We start from the raw sequence: 17,397 nt of genomic DNA, 5'->3' as shown, positions 1-17,397 counted from the left end.
CTTAAATCATGGCATTTTCAGCCATAGGAAGGGGAGTTGTATGGCTGTTAACAAATGAAATAATTTCAACATGTTGACTTTCTACTGATTGAATCTGTGTTGGCTCTCCATCACAAAGGGGAATGCTGAGACCAAGGTGAAACAGTAGCAATAAAGTTCTGTGGAGCAGTAGTGTGTAGTTCCGCACTTCTATTGCCCTGGTTTCTGGGGGACCAGTGTAAATGAAGCACGTGGCTCATGACCTACCCTGGTTAAAACCTGCAGTGGTACTGAACAGTTTGAGGTAGAGGAAAAGAAAGATGAAGTTAAACATCTGGGGACGCTGTTGTGTAATGAAAATTACAGCTGGATTCTCTTACAACAGCGGGAGATAAAGGTAGACAGCAAAGATGAAGGTTTGTAATAACAAATAAACCCATGCTTAAAAACCAGCCAAACTAACATTTCTGTCCCCCTTTTTTAGTTCATGAATGGTTTCCATGCTTATTTTTTAAATATTCCTCACTAGTGATCTTGAAAATATGTATTTTCTATGTCTCAATTTCTTCTGGTGATCTCACATCTAAATTACAGTAGGATAGACTAATAACGTAGGAAGACATAAAAGCAAAAAAGAGAATCTTCAATGGAAATATTCATATTATGCTGATCTAGAACATTCAATATTACTTTAGACAGACTATGGCTGGAGAACAGCCTAGTAGACTTATATAGCTGTATGGATTTCTCCATCATGAGTTCTTCCCATGAGTCCCTTGCAGTTCTTCATGAACTGCTCTGGCATAGGTCCCTTCTATGGAATGAAGTCCTTTAGAAACAGGCTTTCATTGTTCCCTAATGAGGTCACAATTCCTGGCAGAAAACCTGCTCTAGTGTGGGCTTGCCACAGGATCACAGCCTTCTTTCAGGCATCCATCTGTTCTGGTGTAGGGCCCTCCATAAGCTGTATGGGAATCTCAGGTCTGGCATCTGGAGCTCTTCCTCCTCCTTCCCTTGTCTGCAGAGCTGTTTCTGTCACATATGCTCACTTCTCCCTCCTGGGCTGCAATTGCTGTTGCACGGGGAATTTTTTTTATTTTTACAATATTTTATCCCAGAGGCACTTACCACCATTATTAATGGGCTTGACCTTGGACAGGAGTGGATCTATTGGATACAGGCAAAGCCACCACTCACAGTAGCCCACACACACACACCCCTCCCTACTGAAAAATTGCCATGCAAAGCCAATGCAGATCCGGAGACTGATTAAATTCCATTGCATTTTAGCTATAAACTTGTTCAGGCTGAATTTTATTTCTCAAAAGCAAGCAGAGAAAAATTATTGCAATTCTGGTTTGGTGATGTTCCTTGTGGAAAATCTCAATCCTTACTATATCTTGAAAAGGTCAAACTATGGTAGGAAAAGATTGAAAGAGGAGCTATTCAGATGACTCAGAAATGTTTTCTACAGAAGCTGAAAATGGTAGGGAAATAAAAGAGTTTAAAAAAATCTATCTGTGCTCTTAAATACAGAATTTGAACATTAATATCCCCGTATAATCCCTGCTTCTGATCATGCCTGTGTGATTTTCAAGTTGTTGGTGCAAGGCAGCACTGTGATGAAGCTCATGTGATGTCATGGTACAGATGAGCACCAAGCCTAAGAACAATGCCTTGCTGACTTTTCTTTTAGTATGTGATGAATCTGAGTATTCATCTTCCTGTGAATTTGTAGCAATTTCTACAGGAATAGAATTTGATGTATAGTTGATGTAGCTCGAGTCACCTCAAGTGTTTTCTCCCTAGATCTGAGAAAATTCAAAGAATCTTTCAGTCACTGCTTACTATACAACATGCTTCTGATCCCCTTATGATAGTTTACAAAAATTACACAAAATTCAGTGTACTTACTCAATAATCTAAGTCTTTTCAAGTGATTCACAAAATAAAAGAAACAAGTTATCACAGATGGGTCTTTATTTTAAAATGTACAGAAAGCAGTATTTGGGACCTAAGATCTACCTTGGGATGACTTATTAATTAGAAATCATCTGGAAACAACTCTTAGAAACCCTTTTTCTCCAGAGTCTTATTTGTGTTTCTTGTTTCCTGTAACAGATTTTGATAAACCTGACTTCAAGAGAAGCATAGTCTGCTTTGAAGACTTAAGTGTTGGTGCTGTTTTGACTGGAAAAGTTGAAAATGCAACGCCATTTGGAGTTTTTGTTGATATTGGTGTGGGAAAAGCAGGTTTGATTCCAGTGCGAAACATAACAGAAGCAAAACTCTCTAAAGTGAAGAAGAGAAGAAGCCTGGGCCTAGGTCCTGGAGAAAGAGTGGAAGTTAAAGTGCTTAATGTTGATATTCCTCGCCTGAGGATAACATTGGATCTTATTCGTGTTTTATGAGAGGGGTTTCAGTAACTGAGCCTTGACTTTAAAGGATAAGTAATGTCAGCAAGGTTATGGAGAGTCGGGCATTTAATGAATGTTGAACACATTTTGAAACTTTCAGCGCCTTGCTTTTTTTTTTTTTTTTAATTTTAGTTTAACAGTTTTACCACATTTCTTGTATCCTTTCTGTTAATAATTGTTGGAACAGTTTTTTGGATTACCTCCAAGCAACCTTGTTATTTTGTCTGCAGAGCAAATGAAGCTCCAGTGGGCTGTCAGACAGATCTCTTATCTGTTGTCTGTGCAAGATTTGCTGTCTTAATCTTCAGTTAGTACTGCTCGAACAGATACATCTGTAGCTCCCCTCCCAAAAAACAGCCATTCAGTTTGCTTGTTTTCTGGTTGACAGTCTAAAGGAGGGCTCCTAGTGGCAGGAAAAAAATGATCTTTTGAAGTTAAGTGGTAATGATGTTGCATCAAAAGTAGACTGAGGAAAAAAAATCTACTAAAACTATTGATGGTTTAGAAATAGTTATCTTTAATTTATTTGACGTCTGTTTACCTGCATTATTTTTGTTTGTTCAGTTATCATGGATTAACACATTTGGATGTACCTTGCAGTTTAAGGAACTTTACTCAAAGGTGTCAAAAGACATTTTGTGTTGTTCACTACTTCTGCAAAATAAAAACATTTCTGTCCATCTTTTCTCAGTGTACTGGTTCTACAAGTAATTTAACAGTCCTAGTTGTCTTTCATTCCAACATGTGCTTGATCACCAAGACTTTGATTGCTCACTGTTTCCTGCTAGGAGTGCCTAGCACAGGAGGTTTACTTCTTCTAATTAGAGACTTCTTGGTTTTGTGGTATTTTGGTGGTGTTTCAAATGGAAGATTAGTTTCTAGCAACAGCAGATATATATATATATATATATATATATATATCTCTACACACACATATGTATGTAGAGGGAGTTTACAGGTGTATATTACAGGGAGTTTTGGTGTGTTGGGCATTTATTCCTTTGCAGTCATCCTGTTTGCCTGTAAGTTGGCAGAAGCTCTGGTCTGCAACAGATGAGCCCAAATACACTATAGCAAGTGTCAAAGATCTTCAATGATAAGGTTTCTAACTACAAATGTCCAAGTAGCTGCTGGCACAGGGTCTATGCATGAGTTAGGAAAAGACTGCCATGGTTTGAGCTCCCAGCTCTGTGCTTTAGTTTTCAAAATGATGAGCCAGCTGTAGACAGTGTATTTTGGAGATTAAATAATCATTTAACAGATGAAAAAAGATCTTACTAGGTTCAATGGATTTGTCCACTGAAGAAAAGACAACCATTTTCTATTATGTTAAAGCTTGGAAATATGTTTTGCAGGCCTTTTGAAATTTTCCTGTAATAATTCTGCAAGGTAGATTTTGTTGTTATGAAATTAGAAACTGTAATACCATGTTACTGTCTTGGAAAATAGAGATGGAAAACAAAGAAGTTGAAATTATTTTTTTTCTGCAGGTGATACATTCACTTACAGCAGTATGTCCATCAGTAGAATGATCTAAGCACTTAGCAAATTAACTAGATTTTCTTGGCCTTCTCTAACGAGAAGATAAACTTGATTTCCTGAAGCTCAACTTAGTGAATAATATAAAGAGTATTTTCTCTTTCTCTGGTATTTTATTTGTTACTGAAATTAATTTTCTTAATCCGTAATATTGTGAAGACCGTAGCATCTTTTGCATTTTTGTGTATGTCTCTTGGATTGTCATGAAATTCTCTAAATGCAAGACATCTTGAGACTGTTTCTCTCCTGTTAATTCACAAGAGGCATTTTACCTATTCAGAAGACTGACCCACAATTCATTGTACGTACTTATAAACAGTTTGCTTTCTCCATAGAGTAACTCAGCAGCTTATCCTGTGTCACCACAGGGACTGTAGGGGAACATCATGTCTATCTCTTCAAATGCTACCACACCAAAATGGGAAGTTTATGACTTCATGTAATATGTCTTACATGTCTGCAGCTTTGCAAATGTAATCCCATTATTTGTCAGCTAGTGCTGTGCCTTAACTACCTCCCACAAAAGTATTTTTCCATTGCAATTTCTTTTTTTCTTTGCCAGAACACAGCAGCTAAAACAGCCTAGTGAGAGTCTGACAAGGATGAATATGCACAATGTGAACTTCTCAGGTTTTGTCAGATCTTTGGAGATTAAAAAATTATTTCTTCTTAATGTAATTCTCAGTTTTCATCTTGAATTCTTGTGATGTTCAGATTTTTGACATCAAAGCATCAAACCTGTTTTCTGTAATTCATCTTCGCCTTTAGTTTCTGAACCAAGACATGATTTTTTTTTCCTGAATGGATGCTTTTTCCCATTTGAAATGTTGTCCAATCTTTGGACAAGTTCAATAGTGCTTACTGGTGCAGCCTTCAAAATTTTCAACAAACTCCTGCTTCCTCCTGGTCTTAGTTAATTGCTTTAAAGTACAGATTCTCTGAAGAATTAAATACAAGTCTTTAAGTCTCACTAAAATTTCTGCTTTTGCCTTAAGCTGTAGATTCCAAGGCATCTACACACCTTGTAGTGTAGTTCCACCTCTCCCCAGAGAGAAAATCCAGCTCATTGATCTTGGATGACAGTCTGCCTTTTTAGTCCCACCCTCACTCACAGAGTCTGGTATTTTGCAATCACCTTCCCCTGATATGCAGACACATAAGAAGAGCTTCTAAAGATTTCCTGTGCTTCAGATATTACACAAAGGAGAAGAATTTTTCTACTAAGCAAGATGGCACTTGTATGCCTGGCTGTAGTAATGCAAAACAAGAGTTTTAAAGAAGCCATTTGTTTTGGTTTTATTCTTGCCTCAGGCAGTTTTAGACAGCATATATCAATTTTCCAGAAACTTGTCAACCTCAGGAATGATTTAGTATGCTGTTAAACATAATAAAATCAATAGGAAAACAAATAGAATTTCCATGAGGAGCAGACGTTTGGAGAAGCTGGTCCATATGGCATATAGACATGCTGGAATTTGGGCTTTGTGGGGTACTTGTGTTAGAAAAACTGCATACCACGGGAAAGTAATGCATAATTCAGGAGAACAAATAATCTAACAGCTTTGTGGTAGTGTGTCTTGAACTTGGTGTCTGTATTTATTTAACAACAAATACACTTGGAAACTCTATGCCTGGAAGCTAGAAACCAAACATGAATCATATTTGTCTAATTTCAGAGCTTTCTATAAGGAGCCTTACCCACTGTGAAGTGAGTGCTGAGTGAGTTCTTGAATAGCACCTTGTTTTTCTAGACTTCCTGAGAGTCGTTCATGTACCTACTTAGCTCTGCTTAAGGACATCCAGCTTCAAGACTATCAATCCTGTGAGACAGTGGAAGGTACAAGCTGGTAATGCCAGTCCATGTTACTCTCTGTCTCCCTTTTTTTCAAGGTTTCAGAAAGAGCTGAGAGGGAGTTCATGTGTCTCCAGGGCTATGTAAAGGTTGGGCCAGTCAGTAATTCCATATTCCTTCCTGTTAGAGACCACCTAAAGGTTTGAGAGCACCTCTGTTTACTGGTCCCAAAGTTTCCTCACCTGCCTCATGGGCATGTAGAAACTGTAACTGTTTAGAAGTGTTTCATTTTGAGAAATCCCTTTGAATCCATACTCTATAAAGCTTCACAAGTAAATGATGTGTCTGTGTTTCTCACAGCAAACCTCAGTGACTAGTTTATAGAGAACTTCAATTGCCTGTTTCCACTTGAGCCTCTAAATGGTCCCTCTGGTGGATGTTGTAACTCTGTGCTGGCTGCAGGTACCTCCTGCCAGGAGGCTGTTGGAGATCACTGCTTATTGACAGGTATTTCTAGGAGCTGACCATCTAGAATTATGGTTGGGCATTTTATCAGATATAAGTCAGATATAACAGCAAGTGATGACAATTTGTAGACCCCTGGAGATGAACAGCAAGTCATAAGAAGTGTATGTATTGCACCACAGGCTTTACTACAGCTTCTGCAAGCATGAAATAACAAATTCTGTAACTTGGAATAACAAAATTCTTCAATCTGGGAGGGACCCGTGCAAGAGTATTGCTTCTGTGTTAGCTTCCACAATGGAGACTGCTGCTTTTATTCAAGTCTGTTGGGCTTCATGCTGTTTCTATAACTGTTAGGTCTCCTGTGAGCATGTTCTAGCTGCATCAAGAATCCTAAGAGATTCTCCATGTTTGAAACTGAGAGAGACCTGATGGCCACGTCCAGATCAAGGTGAGTCATCCAAATGAGCATTTTAAATCTAAACAAAAGTTCGGGGTAAAGCACTGAAATCTCATCTTTTATACTTTCTGTCCCTGACTAGGAGCTGACACGTTTGAAATTGATCACCTTGCCCCTTGTTTCACTAAATAGAGCTTTTACCTTATTTGACTTCTAGAATTGAAAAACACTAAGGCATGTTCAACACAGCAGTCCAATTGTTATTATTAGAAATTTTTGGTTTGTTTCCCTCTCTTTTTCTCCAGAAGAAACAACAAAGACAGGAGCATTTAGTAAACTGAATTACTTTTTTACCTTTATTAAATCTGGTTGAGTTCAGGCTTTTAATTTTTGAGACATTGTGTTTAAGCAATAATCAGGAGACCAGCACCTCAGAAAAGTTAATTGGAGTGTTGGGGTTTTTTCTTATCTTACAGATCTATTTATCCTGCTGCACTTGTATGTTACTAAATAAAAAGTGTTTTCAGTATACAATCAGCTAAGCTGGAGTTTTGCATTATCATATCTCAATGACAGTCATATTTCTAGGAAAGACTGCCTTTATTTGTGGTCAAGCAGAGAATTTTTTGCATCTGAGTCACAATGAGGTATGTGGAAATAATGTCATGAGAGGAACTGTTATGCTTGAGGGTCATTTACAAAGACCAAATAGAAGTGAAATCTTAGGAAAGTACTTTCACCTCAGAATTAAATGTGTGGAATGTCTTGGCAGAGAGTGGAAACTGCCACATACCAGAAGCTATATGGCACCATGATTGCTTTTTTGTGTGATGAGAAGAGGAAGGGGCAGGAAATGGAGGGATGTGGGGAAGAACATCCTGCAAGATGTAAATGGTCTTATGGGAATGAAGTTAAAATGATGAAATGCAAATAGCAGTAATGTAGTGATAATGCAATAGTTGTAGAATCTGAACCTGGTTGTCTCTTGCTTCCTGTACCTCCCATGAAGGTGAAAAATAAGCATAACTATTTGTTATAGCTAATGGAAATTGCATATCTCATATCAGTGCATATTGTAACTAAAGAGTAGTGTGGAACTAACTGGCTTCAAGAGGGAGAAACACAAAATATGTGCTCTTAATTGATTTGCTTCTCATTTGCCAGTGTTGCTGTTTCTAGCTAGTTTACTAGTAGATCAGTCCTTGCTCATCAGCACTTCTGGGTGAGAGAGTGCAGCTGTCATGTGTGACGTATGCATTGTCCGTCATCATATAACAGGCAACCAACAGAATTTTTATCATTTTTACCCAGCAGGAAGAGTCCTTGAAAGACTGTTTTGTCATACCTTTTTTCAATCCCTTGAAATAACTGTGTGGCTATATTTAGTGCATGGTGTGGGTAGATGCAGAGCCAGTTAAAAGTGAAAATAGCAGAAAATCCTGCTTTTTGTATACTGGCTAGAATTTTTTTCCAAGAACACACAGCCTCACTGATTTCAGATCTGTACTGATGATTAACTTTTTATGTACGCATATGCTTGTTAGCTAGCCTCTTTGCTTGCCTGAAATACAATCTTTCCTGGAGTGCTCTATGTGTGAGATAGTTACTCAGTTTTAAATTTAAGCCTGTTCTCAAGGTGTTGTCTCTTATGGACTGTCCAGTTTAGAATTGGTCCAAAGTAGCCCAGACATGTTAATCTTCAGTGTGTTTTATGAGGCCTTGTGTTTTCTGGGACACAGAATAAGTAATAATGTCAGAGCTGAAAGAAAAGAAACATTGTCCAATGTTTGCTGTTGATGGAGTTTTAGTTTTTTGTGTCTGATGATACATGGTCACTCTTCATGGAAAAGAAGGAGTGTTGGCAAAGCTTATGAAGTGAATTTCAAATTTTGTCATTCATTAAACTTATAAGAAGATTTTGTGTCATTCAAAATGACAGGAAAGGAAAATGTCTGCTTTGGTGGTTTGAAGTCCTTGACAGTCTTTGGCACAGTTGTTTCCAATATTTCAGAGTATTAAGCTTCTCACTTGGATCAATTTGCAGTAGTGTGTTTTTTTGGGAACCAGTGTCACTTGTGTGACAATCTGACCCTTTTTAGAGACCAGCAAAACAACAGTAAGAAAATTCCCACCTATGGGAGAGGAGGTTCAGGTCTTGTCCAAAACCAACCATATGGGTTGCCCATATGGGCAGTTTTTCAGTTAAAGCCTTCTGAAGCAGTTTTTCAGTTGAGAGGAGTGGCTTCGTCAAGTCTTCCCTCTTGTCTTTGTTGAACCAGAATATCACTGGTTTATTGAAATTTGTCTTTGCCAGTCTTTTTTTTATTGTCTTTTTTTTTTCCCTAATGCTGATCTGCAGTGAGTTATTCACAATGAGGGAAACCAGAGTGCTGCAGAGCTTTGTTTTCAAATGTAAGTACAATTTCATTATTTCAGCATGTGTTCTATGTCCTTTTAAGTGTAACTTGTATCTGGGTATGTTGTGAGAAATATTAGAACACTTCCCATATAATAGGGGTGACAGTTACAGTATTAACTGATTTAGTGGCTATTGGATCACAACTGTGTGGGAAGGCATAGTGCTCCACAAACTGTCTATTCAAGGAGAACTTTGAGATACCGTATGATTTGATTTTCAAATGTGGAAAAAGTTAATAAAGGATCAGAGGAGTGCCCATCTCTGTATCAAACAAGGCATGGACTCTGCAGGGGAAGTGTTATGTGACCTCATTTGAGGCAAGGCAATGGCTTAGTGCCTATCCATAGCATAACCATAAGTCAAAGTTAAGGATAAATTGTATTTTTCTCTATCTCCCTTGCAGCATGAAGGAAAGTCTTTTTCCAGAGATTTCTTATGTCTGCCCTTTCCTGCACTGTTCTTTAAAAAAGAGACTAGAGCCTGTGTAAGAGCAGAAGGTAGGACAGCAGTCCTGAGCCCATCCAGTTCCAGTGGGCTCCATCTGATTCCATCCCAGGCATCTCAGTACAGGATCCCTTTTGTAAGATTTATTGAGCCCCTTTGAAATGGGGGAAGCCCCCAACCAGCCATAGGCCTACTGGCAGTGAACTGGGATTTCAGTTGGACCCAAGGAGGACTGTGACTGTTCAAATGGAATTTACACAAAGGTGGTGAGTCTCTGTGCAGGTGATGCTGTGTTTTGGGAGTATCAGCTCCCTTGTCAAATCCACAGAAGCTACTGATATGGGCTGTAAATTAGTGTTGATTACAACATTAGTGTTGTTGATCTGCATTTCAAACTGAAGCTTTGCTGGTCATAATAAAAGGGAGGGAGACTTTGTTTTACATGTAAGCAATTACAGTGTTCCAGAAGCTCTTTTTTATGACTTCAAACACATACAAGGATAGCTAAAAATTAACATCTAATGTATTCATTGCATAGCAAAAATATAAATATATGTGCCATCTTTATTCCCTTATTTTATTTCTGTTTGTAAACTATGCTCATTGATGAATCTATTTTCTGTATTTCTGGCTAAATGTTGGCAGGACAGACATAGATATATCTAGGAATGGACATGCAAGAAACAAGCTATACAGAGCTTTAAAAATATGTATGTTTGTGATCTTAGAAATAGGATGGTTTTGGTCAGAAAAACTTCACTCTGCAGACCATCAGGCCAAATAATATTTTTTCATGTTTCCTTTTGTTGAGGGTAACATGTTCATAGTTTTCTACTGGTGCAGAAAAGAGAGACAAGTTTTTAGGTTGTGTTTCACTTAGAAAGATTTATGGAAATTACTTATTTAAAGAATTGTTTAAATGAAGGTGCACCTTAGCAAGATGGACTTTGGATTCTCTGTATGATTTTATAAATTTTTCTTTTATCCATGCAGTGGCTTTAGCATTTGCAAAATGCCAGTGTTGCATACTTCCATACTTTTCTAATAGCATCCTAAGGGAGCAAAGATCATCTCAGCAGCAAAAATTTTTAAAAAGGAGTGGAGGAAGGCATGAGGCCCAAGTTTACTGTGTAATTTAGGTGTGTGCAATGTTCTTGCTGTATCCTGCAGAAACACCTTTGGTATTATTTCACTCAAACAGTACTTTGTGAAAATAATTCTTGAAGGAGCTTATAGCAATGAGCAAGTAGAATGTTCTCAATGGCACAGAGATTGACTGTTCATCATGCCTGATATATATTGCTTTGTCTAACAACTTGCCCCAGCAGACTTACAATTGTGTTCTCTCTGAAGACCCTCCCAGCTGCAAGGCCTGATTGACGGAATCTGTGGGCAGATGCACTTGCCAGACTCCAATAAAGATGGGGCCTTGGGAACATCTAAGGCAATTATTGACGGGCAGCAATCCACTAATCAGACAATTTCAAAATTAATCCCACAGTCCCTTACTGTATTAGCTTTCCTTCTTGTTTGTATTTATACAGCAAATTCATGACTTCAGTGAATACTCTCCCTTCCAGCCCAATTATGTATCTCTGAGGGTATTAAATTAAAAACAGAAGAAATATTGAAAGTGGCTTGCAATTAGTTTCTTTAAAAAGTGGTATGGCACTCACAGGCTGGGGTTCTTAATATGTTGCTTGATAATAAAAGTAAACAGGGTTTTTTTTTCTCATACAAGTAAGGTAAGTATTCTTAATATGCCTTGTTATAAAGCAGCCTGTATATAATGAGAGGGGGGAAAGGGTGATTTGATTTTGGAGTTTAATTATATCTTTGTGAAATTCTTCTACAGTAACTGACAAATCCACAGCGTCTCCAAATAACATAAACAGATTTTGGGTTGTGCATTTTGATTTATCTTTCCCTTGTTTTATTCTGATCACTTTATAATACAAAATTGCATTGCATGTGATTGTCATCTGCCTTTTAAATGAAGACTGATCCAAACAGAACATTTCTTTCTTGGGGAAATGGAGAACCATCTTCATGATGTAACTGTTCAAATGTGAGTCACTGCCTAGAGTGCCTTAGTTGTGTACTGTGTATCTCATTCTTTTAAAATTTGGAAATTTTAAAATTTGAACCTGAATGTAGAATTTCCTATTTTTATTGAAAATGGGTGACCAAAGAGAGACATCACTTTAAAGGCATTATTTTGCATCTTTGCATTGCTGATTACTATTGGATTGAACAGTAGCAGCACTGTGCATTTCTGGGTTTCCCAAATGCAGCAGAAATTGTACAATATTTTGTTTTTTCGTGATCAGTTTGCTTTCAAGTACAGAGGAATGAAAAAGAAACAGAATTAATCCATTGGAAGTCAGTGGGTGAACTCAGTGAACACGTGGGTTGGAGAGTTCATGCTGCAGTGCTAACTGTAAAAAGAGTAGAAAGTATTTCCAAGTTGAGGAAGTCATGAGGCAGAGATTCTGCTGAAGGGACTTAGGCTCAAACTCCTTCCTGGGTAACTTTGGTGGGTTCGGCCACTTTCTGTGTATCTCAAATTTCCATCTGTATGGAAATCTTCAAGATTTCCATCCTTGAATGAGTGCTGGGGAAAAAAAAAAGTTATGTGCACGCTTTATTAAAATTATAGAATTTGTATAATTTTCAAGTAAAAATGATAAATCTTTAAGGGAAAGCAGCACTGGTTATCTTTGATCTTTTTGGTAATTTTATGTGGAGCTGATGAACATAAAGTTGCGAACGTATATCATCATCTACTTTGAACGATAACTTGAATGAACAGTATCCATTTTGGCCTGTTGTAATCAGTCACAAGTTTGAATCGATTCATAGACATGGAGGACATGTGTGGCTAGAGTCATACCGCAAACTATTTTTGGATTACCTGAGTGATTTCTTGAACTCTCTTTCCAGAGCTATGCAGCTTTTTGTCATGGAAAATGGCTAAATTAAACAGCTTGTTTGGTTTCAAAGATTTAGACAAGAAGGCAAGGCTCAGGAGGCACACGGGTAAAAGTTCCTGTGCTTCTTTTATGCTTCAGTGTTTAGCAATGTGCCTGTGATGATGCCAAGCTGCCTTTCCTTGTGCAGGCAAAACTGAGGATGGAGCTACTGGTAGGTCTTGTTTTATATTACTTTTATTTGATTTATTGCAGAAGTTGTTAACACCCCATAGTTCTTTGAATAAAATAAAACAAGAAAACCTATAAGGCTCAGCAGCAACATAAACCAGGGAGTCTTTCACCTTCATTATGAACTAATTCAGCTTTTGATTATCTGGGAATTAACACCTCCATATGTAACAAAAGATACATTCTGTGAGTAAGAAGTTCCATAAGGTAACAGCTCACGCAATTTGACATATTTCAATCTAACTCAAGAGGACAAAATGAAAAGTGGGAAACTAGCAAACAGAAAAAATTATCCAGGTTTTCACCCATTCTTCTGAAGACATTTCTTAAAATCTATCAATTCATCAAGTAGATTTCATATGAAATTATTAAAAAGTGCTTTAAAATTCACAGATCCTCTTAAGAAAGTAGTACTTGATGAATTCAGGTCACCACTCAGTGATATTGGTGAAGCTTTGCCCTTTAGTAAGGGGCTGAGTTTGGAGGTTTCTGAAATGCTTTCCCAACTAAATAATATTTTAGTGAATGAGGGCAGCTCTTAAATCCCCATCTGCCTACAGGGATCCTCCTTAGACATGGGTACAGTTCAATTTCTCTGCTTATGCTGCAGTTCAGCCAACTGATCATGCTCCTCTTTCTGGGCATTCCTTTGTCTTCATTTTATATGTGCAGGTGGATTCAGATCACGGGCTATACATACACCACCAGCTGGTGACAGCTTTTGGCCATGGTTGACCTGGGTTAAGTTAGAACTGATGACCAAAAAGTGAAACTTGACGTTACCCAAGCCTGAGGTTATTTGTTGCCCTTTAGGGATTGCTGGCTCTAAAGCAGCAGCAATTAGGTTTGTGTGGCACAATAAACAAAAATAGAAAGTGCATTCATATGGATAATGTAAAGATTAAAGCCCTTGCACTCTCAGCTGCATGCTGAATAGCTTGGGGTTTTATATGCTTTTAAATGGGAGGGCTGCGTAACATGACCCTCCAGTTGAAAGGATGCAGAATAGCTATACTCCCATCTGGATTATTACATTCAATTTAGGCCACATGAACTCCTGTGCTGAAGGTGTACATCTAAGAAAATGGTTGTGTATTGAGCGTGACTTGCATAAAAGAGCAAGTTGCACCTATTCGTTCTTGAAAACCATCTGCTTTTAGTTAAAATCACAGTTGGCTTGCCAGCCAGCTATGGGGGCCACATCTTCTTCTCTGTATCACCCCACATTCACATTCTTAATATACTAGTAATTTTATTATGAAGCTGTGGTCAAGACTGTGGCTAAGGTTGCAACCAGGTTCTTTTATAAGCTCTGTTTTTTGTCTGCCCCACTAGAGCTTTCTCTAGGAAAATTGACTTGAAAATTGGCAACATTCACTCTGCACTTCATATCCATATATTTATATTCTCAGGCATGTTTAATTGTTATGCTCCCTGCTTTACTACTCTTTCAACTTCAATGTTAATTATTAGGCCCCACTTAAAATTAAGCCTTTCTTGGTGTCTTTTAATTATAATCAAACCTTAGGCCGTCAGGTTACTATGACCGCTGTGTATAACACAATTCTCGGTTGTGGCCCTCAGTTGCCTTGTTATGGCTTATTTGTAGATTGGAAGCTCTTTGACTTTTTGTTGAATTTGTTTGAGTATGTTGAGGGTCCTTGTCTACAACTCAAGCCTTTTCCTACTACTGCCATTAAAATAAGTGGTAATATACATCCAAACAATTTATAGATGCAACCTGACTCCAGCTGAAGCTGGTGGCAGAATTTCCACCAACATCAGCAGGAATGGTGCAGCTGTGACTCTCCTGGAGATCGTGATTGTGGGTACTAACTAGCCCTACTATCTAAGCTAAACTAGTGAGGTTTTCCAAGTACTGTTTTCTTATAATTTTAAAAATTGCAATCACCATTTTTCACAAGATATTGAAAGTCTACACACTTGAGGAATATGTGTGTATCAGCATTGATCACTTATAATTGACAAAACTTTTTTTGGAAACAGTACTGAATCTGAAGTGTAATTTGAGTAGTTCCTTGTTTTCTGTTTTAATATACTTTTCTCATCATGTTTAATATGAAAATCCAGCCTTGCTCAAAGGAGCTAAGTAGTGTTAAAGGATTTGCAAGCAGTTGACTTTGGCACCTTAGTGTGTGTTCCAAAGTGGATACAGGTTAAAGCAGGGTGACCAAGTCTCAATTTAAAATGCAGTACCTGTTGTTATTCCAGAGGAGGAGATTTTTCCTATTCAGTCTGCTCCAGTTTCATGCAATTTCTGAGTAATTATTTCTGATTAGATATAGGAAAGCTGTTGAGAATCCTATATACAAAAGTGACTTAACATCCAGACCTCTAAATAAGTGACATGTTCACACTCACCACCCTCCATGTATGATGAAGTATTTAAATTGAATCACAATCTTCTAAGTCCTCTACCTTTTTTTTTTCCAAAGTTGTACCTAGATTCTATAAGTACTTAAACTCTGCAGTCAGAGAGGTTTAAAACTGAGGGAAGAGCCAGAATTTTCTGCAGGAAACAAGTCATTTGATATTTTCAAAAGAGATTTGATGAAGGTCAAACATTGAAAACCAAAGGAAAAAAAGTCTGTTGCTAGAAGAGACCCCATTAAAAATAGGACTAAGAGGGTGATGGTCACAATGGTAAGGAGATATAAGTCTAAAAGCAAACGTGGAGTGTGGAATGGGATTTGTTTTCATGCAAAGGCAGAATGGATAGACATGGATAGTCCTATGAATGTTAGTTGGTCTATAAACCTTATTTTGAAAAATAAGCAATTTTTTTTAAAGCCTGCAGAATTTTTGCCCTTTTCACTGACACATTTGATGTATTTGTTCTCCCTTTTGTGCAAATTTCTCAGACTTGCAGCGCATGAATAATTTGTGAGGTGGAGTGTCCTTGACCCTAAAGTATAAATTCACATCCACTTGGGGAAAACACTGTCCCTTCTTCTAACAGAAAGAATGCAGTTCTACCATATGATTAAGAAGTTGTGTCTGAGAAGTCTTTGCAAAGTCAATCGTCTGGAAAACATAGCACTTGATCTGCCATTAGGACCTGTCAAAGCAGGATCTATCTTAGAGATTTTGGTGTCAGAGGAACCTACTGCAGACCTGAGACCACAGTAACTGTAGCTTCTAGATTTAAAAAGGTCATGGGATTATTAGTGATGCAGTGACAAACTGCACTTACCAGAGAAGTTTTGGAAGTGCTTGTGCTGCAGTTGTAGCTGGATGATTCCAGAAATCTCTGTTGACCAAGGAATTGGAGGACTACATAGAAATGGTCTGTTCCAGCTAGAATTAGTACAGCCAAATAGCCAAAATCTCTGGAAATGCCTTTTTCAGGTATGGCGTCGTTCAGTCTTCTAGTTTGAGAGAGAACATGAAGTAATACTGTATTGTTAGTAGCCTAGTGATTGAGCTGGTATACTTCCTGTCAAATTTTGCTTTGTTTTATTGAATGTGGGAAATCTTAACATGTTTTTGACAGCAAAAGTCTCTGAAAACCAAGAATGTGGCATATCTTTATTGTATACCTACCACAGAGAGTTGTCACTACTCTATACACTGCAGAGAAGATTTGAGATAGACAAATCTCTTCAAAGATCAGGCTTTTTAGGAACCTGCACAGTGATATCTGCCTTGTTCTTTATTTGTGTATATTGCAGTTGTAAACCTAGTGGTACATACATAAAAATTCATGTAACTTAGTATGGTGTTGTTTACTAACTTCATCCAATATATATCGCTTTAAAAAAATCACTCATATTATGTTTAAATGCTAATAAAATTAAATCCCTTAGCAGTCAAAGGAATTAGCCCATATATGAGTGAAATACCAAGGCAGGTCTTGTTATTTTTATGAAACTCTGAATAATATAAGTATCCAATTGATAAAATTTTATTAAAGCTGACAGCCCTTAAGTGATCTAAGTGGTAAATATTGAAATGAAGTTTCAACAACGCTGCAGTATCAAGGGAGGCCTAAGGCAGTAATAAGGATTAAACAATGATTTAATGTTGTTCCTTGGGGGTAGAGATTGTTGTTTTAATGGAGAGCAAAAGCTCACTTCCTTCTAAATAATTAAACTGTGATTTGAGAAATTGATCTAAGGTAGTTGTAGTGGTTTGTTAAGTCCGAAAGAGATAAATGAAGGCAAAGTGTCCTGGGGCAAGGGGAAGTCAGGGGAGAGTAGTGAAGAGATAGTTTTGCAGGATAGATTCATGACAAGTGTCCCTCGGGAAGGGGAAAGCTGGCAATGAGCATATTTTATCTTTTATTTGTAATGTAAACAGACTTGTGCTGCCTGAGGGTGGGTAATAGCTAATGAGCAGGGGGTTTCCGTGGGGTGCAGATTTTATTAGCACAGCTTATAAAAAATGGAGCTAAATTAAAAATGCAATGTCTTCTAGATAATCCGATAATCAGTGGTGCTACAGGGAGCACCTCCACCTAAGCAGAGCGAGTGTATTTGCATATGCATGTAACATTTCCAAACATTTTGTTCAGCAGTTTCTGCAAGCTGAATGGCTTTCTCATCTTCACAGCAGAAAACAGATTTCACATAATAGGACTGAGTATTTTGGGCTATCTTAGGAATGTAGGAATGAAGGAATTTTGTAATGTGTTTCAAATCTGTCATTTGTATATTACCAGTGGGAGACTTGGCCAGAGACCTTCTCATCGTATATGCCTCTTGGGTGATGGTTACAAATGAGACGACAGCTAGGATGGTGGTAGAGAAGGGATAGAAGGG

At 37.8% G+C, this 17,397-nt stretch overlaps 1 protein-coding gene across 2 annotated transcripts in view; it reads left to right on the top strand.

Annotated features, from left to right (window-relative positions):
* The window catches only part of SRBD1 (S1 RNA binding domain 1), a 122,359-nt gene extending 119,278 nt beyond the window's left edge, over positions 1-3,081 (top strand). For both annotated transcript variants that reach the window (XM_036381335.1, XM_036381336.2), the window contains exon 22: positions 2,101-3,081. In XM_036381335.1, the coding sequence (XP_036237228.1) occupies positions 2,101-2,390 (290 nt within the window). In that variant the 3' untranslated portion in view covers positions 2,391-3,081. The remainder of the gene's footprint in view (positions 1-2,100) is intronic.
* Positions 3,082-17,397: the final 14,316 nt, after the last annotated feature.

This window comes from Molothrus ater, chromosome 3 (genome assembly GCF_012460135.2).
Source record: "Molothrus ater isolate BHLD 08-10-18 breed brown headed cowbird chromosome 3, BPBGC_Mater_1.1, whole genome shotgun sequence".
NCBI classification, from domain to species: Eukaryota; Metazoa; Chordata; class Aves; order Passeriformes; family Icteridae; genus Molothrus; species Molothrus ater.
This window is presented reverse-complemented; position numbering and strand designations above follow the sequence as displayed.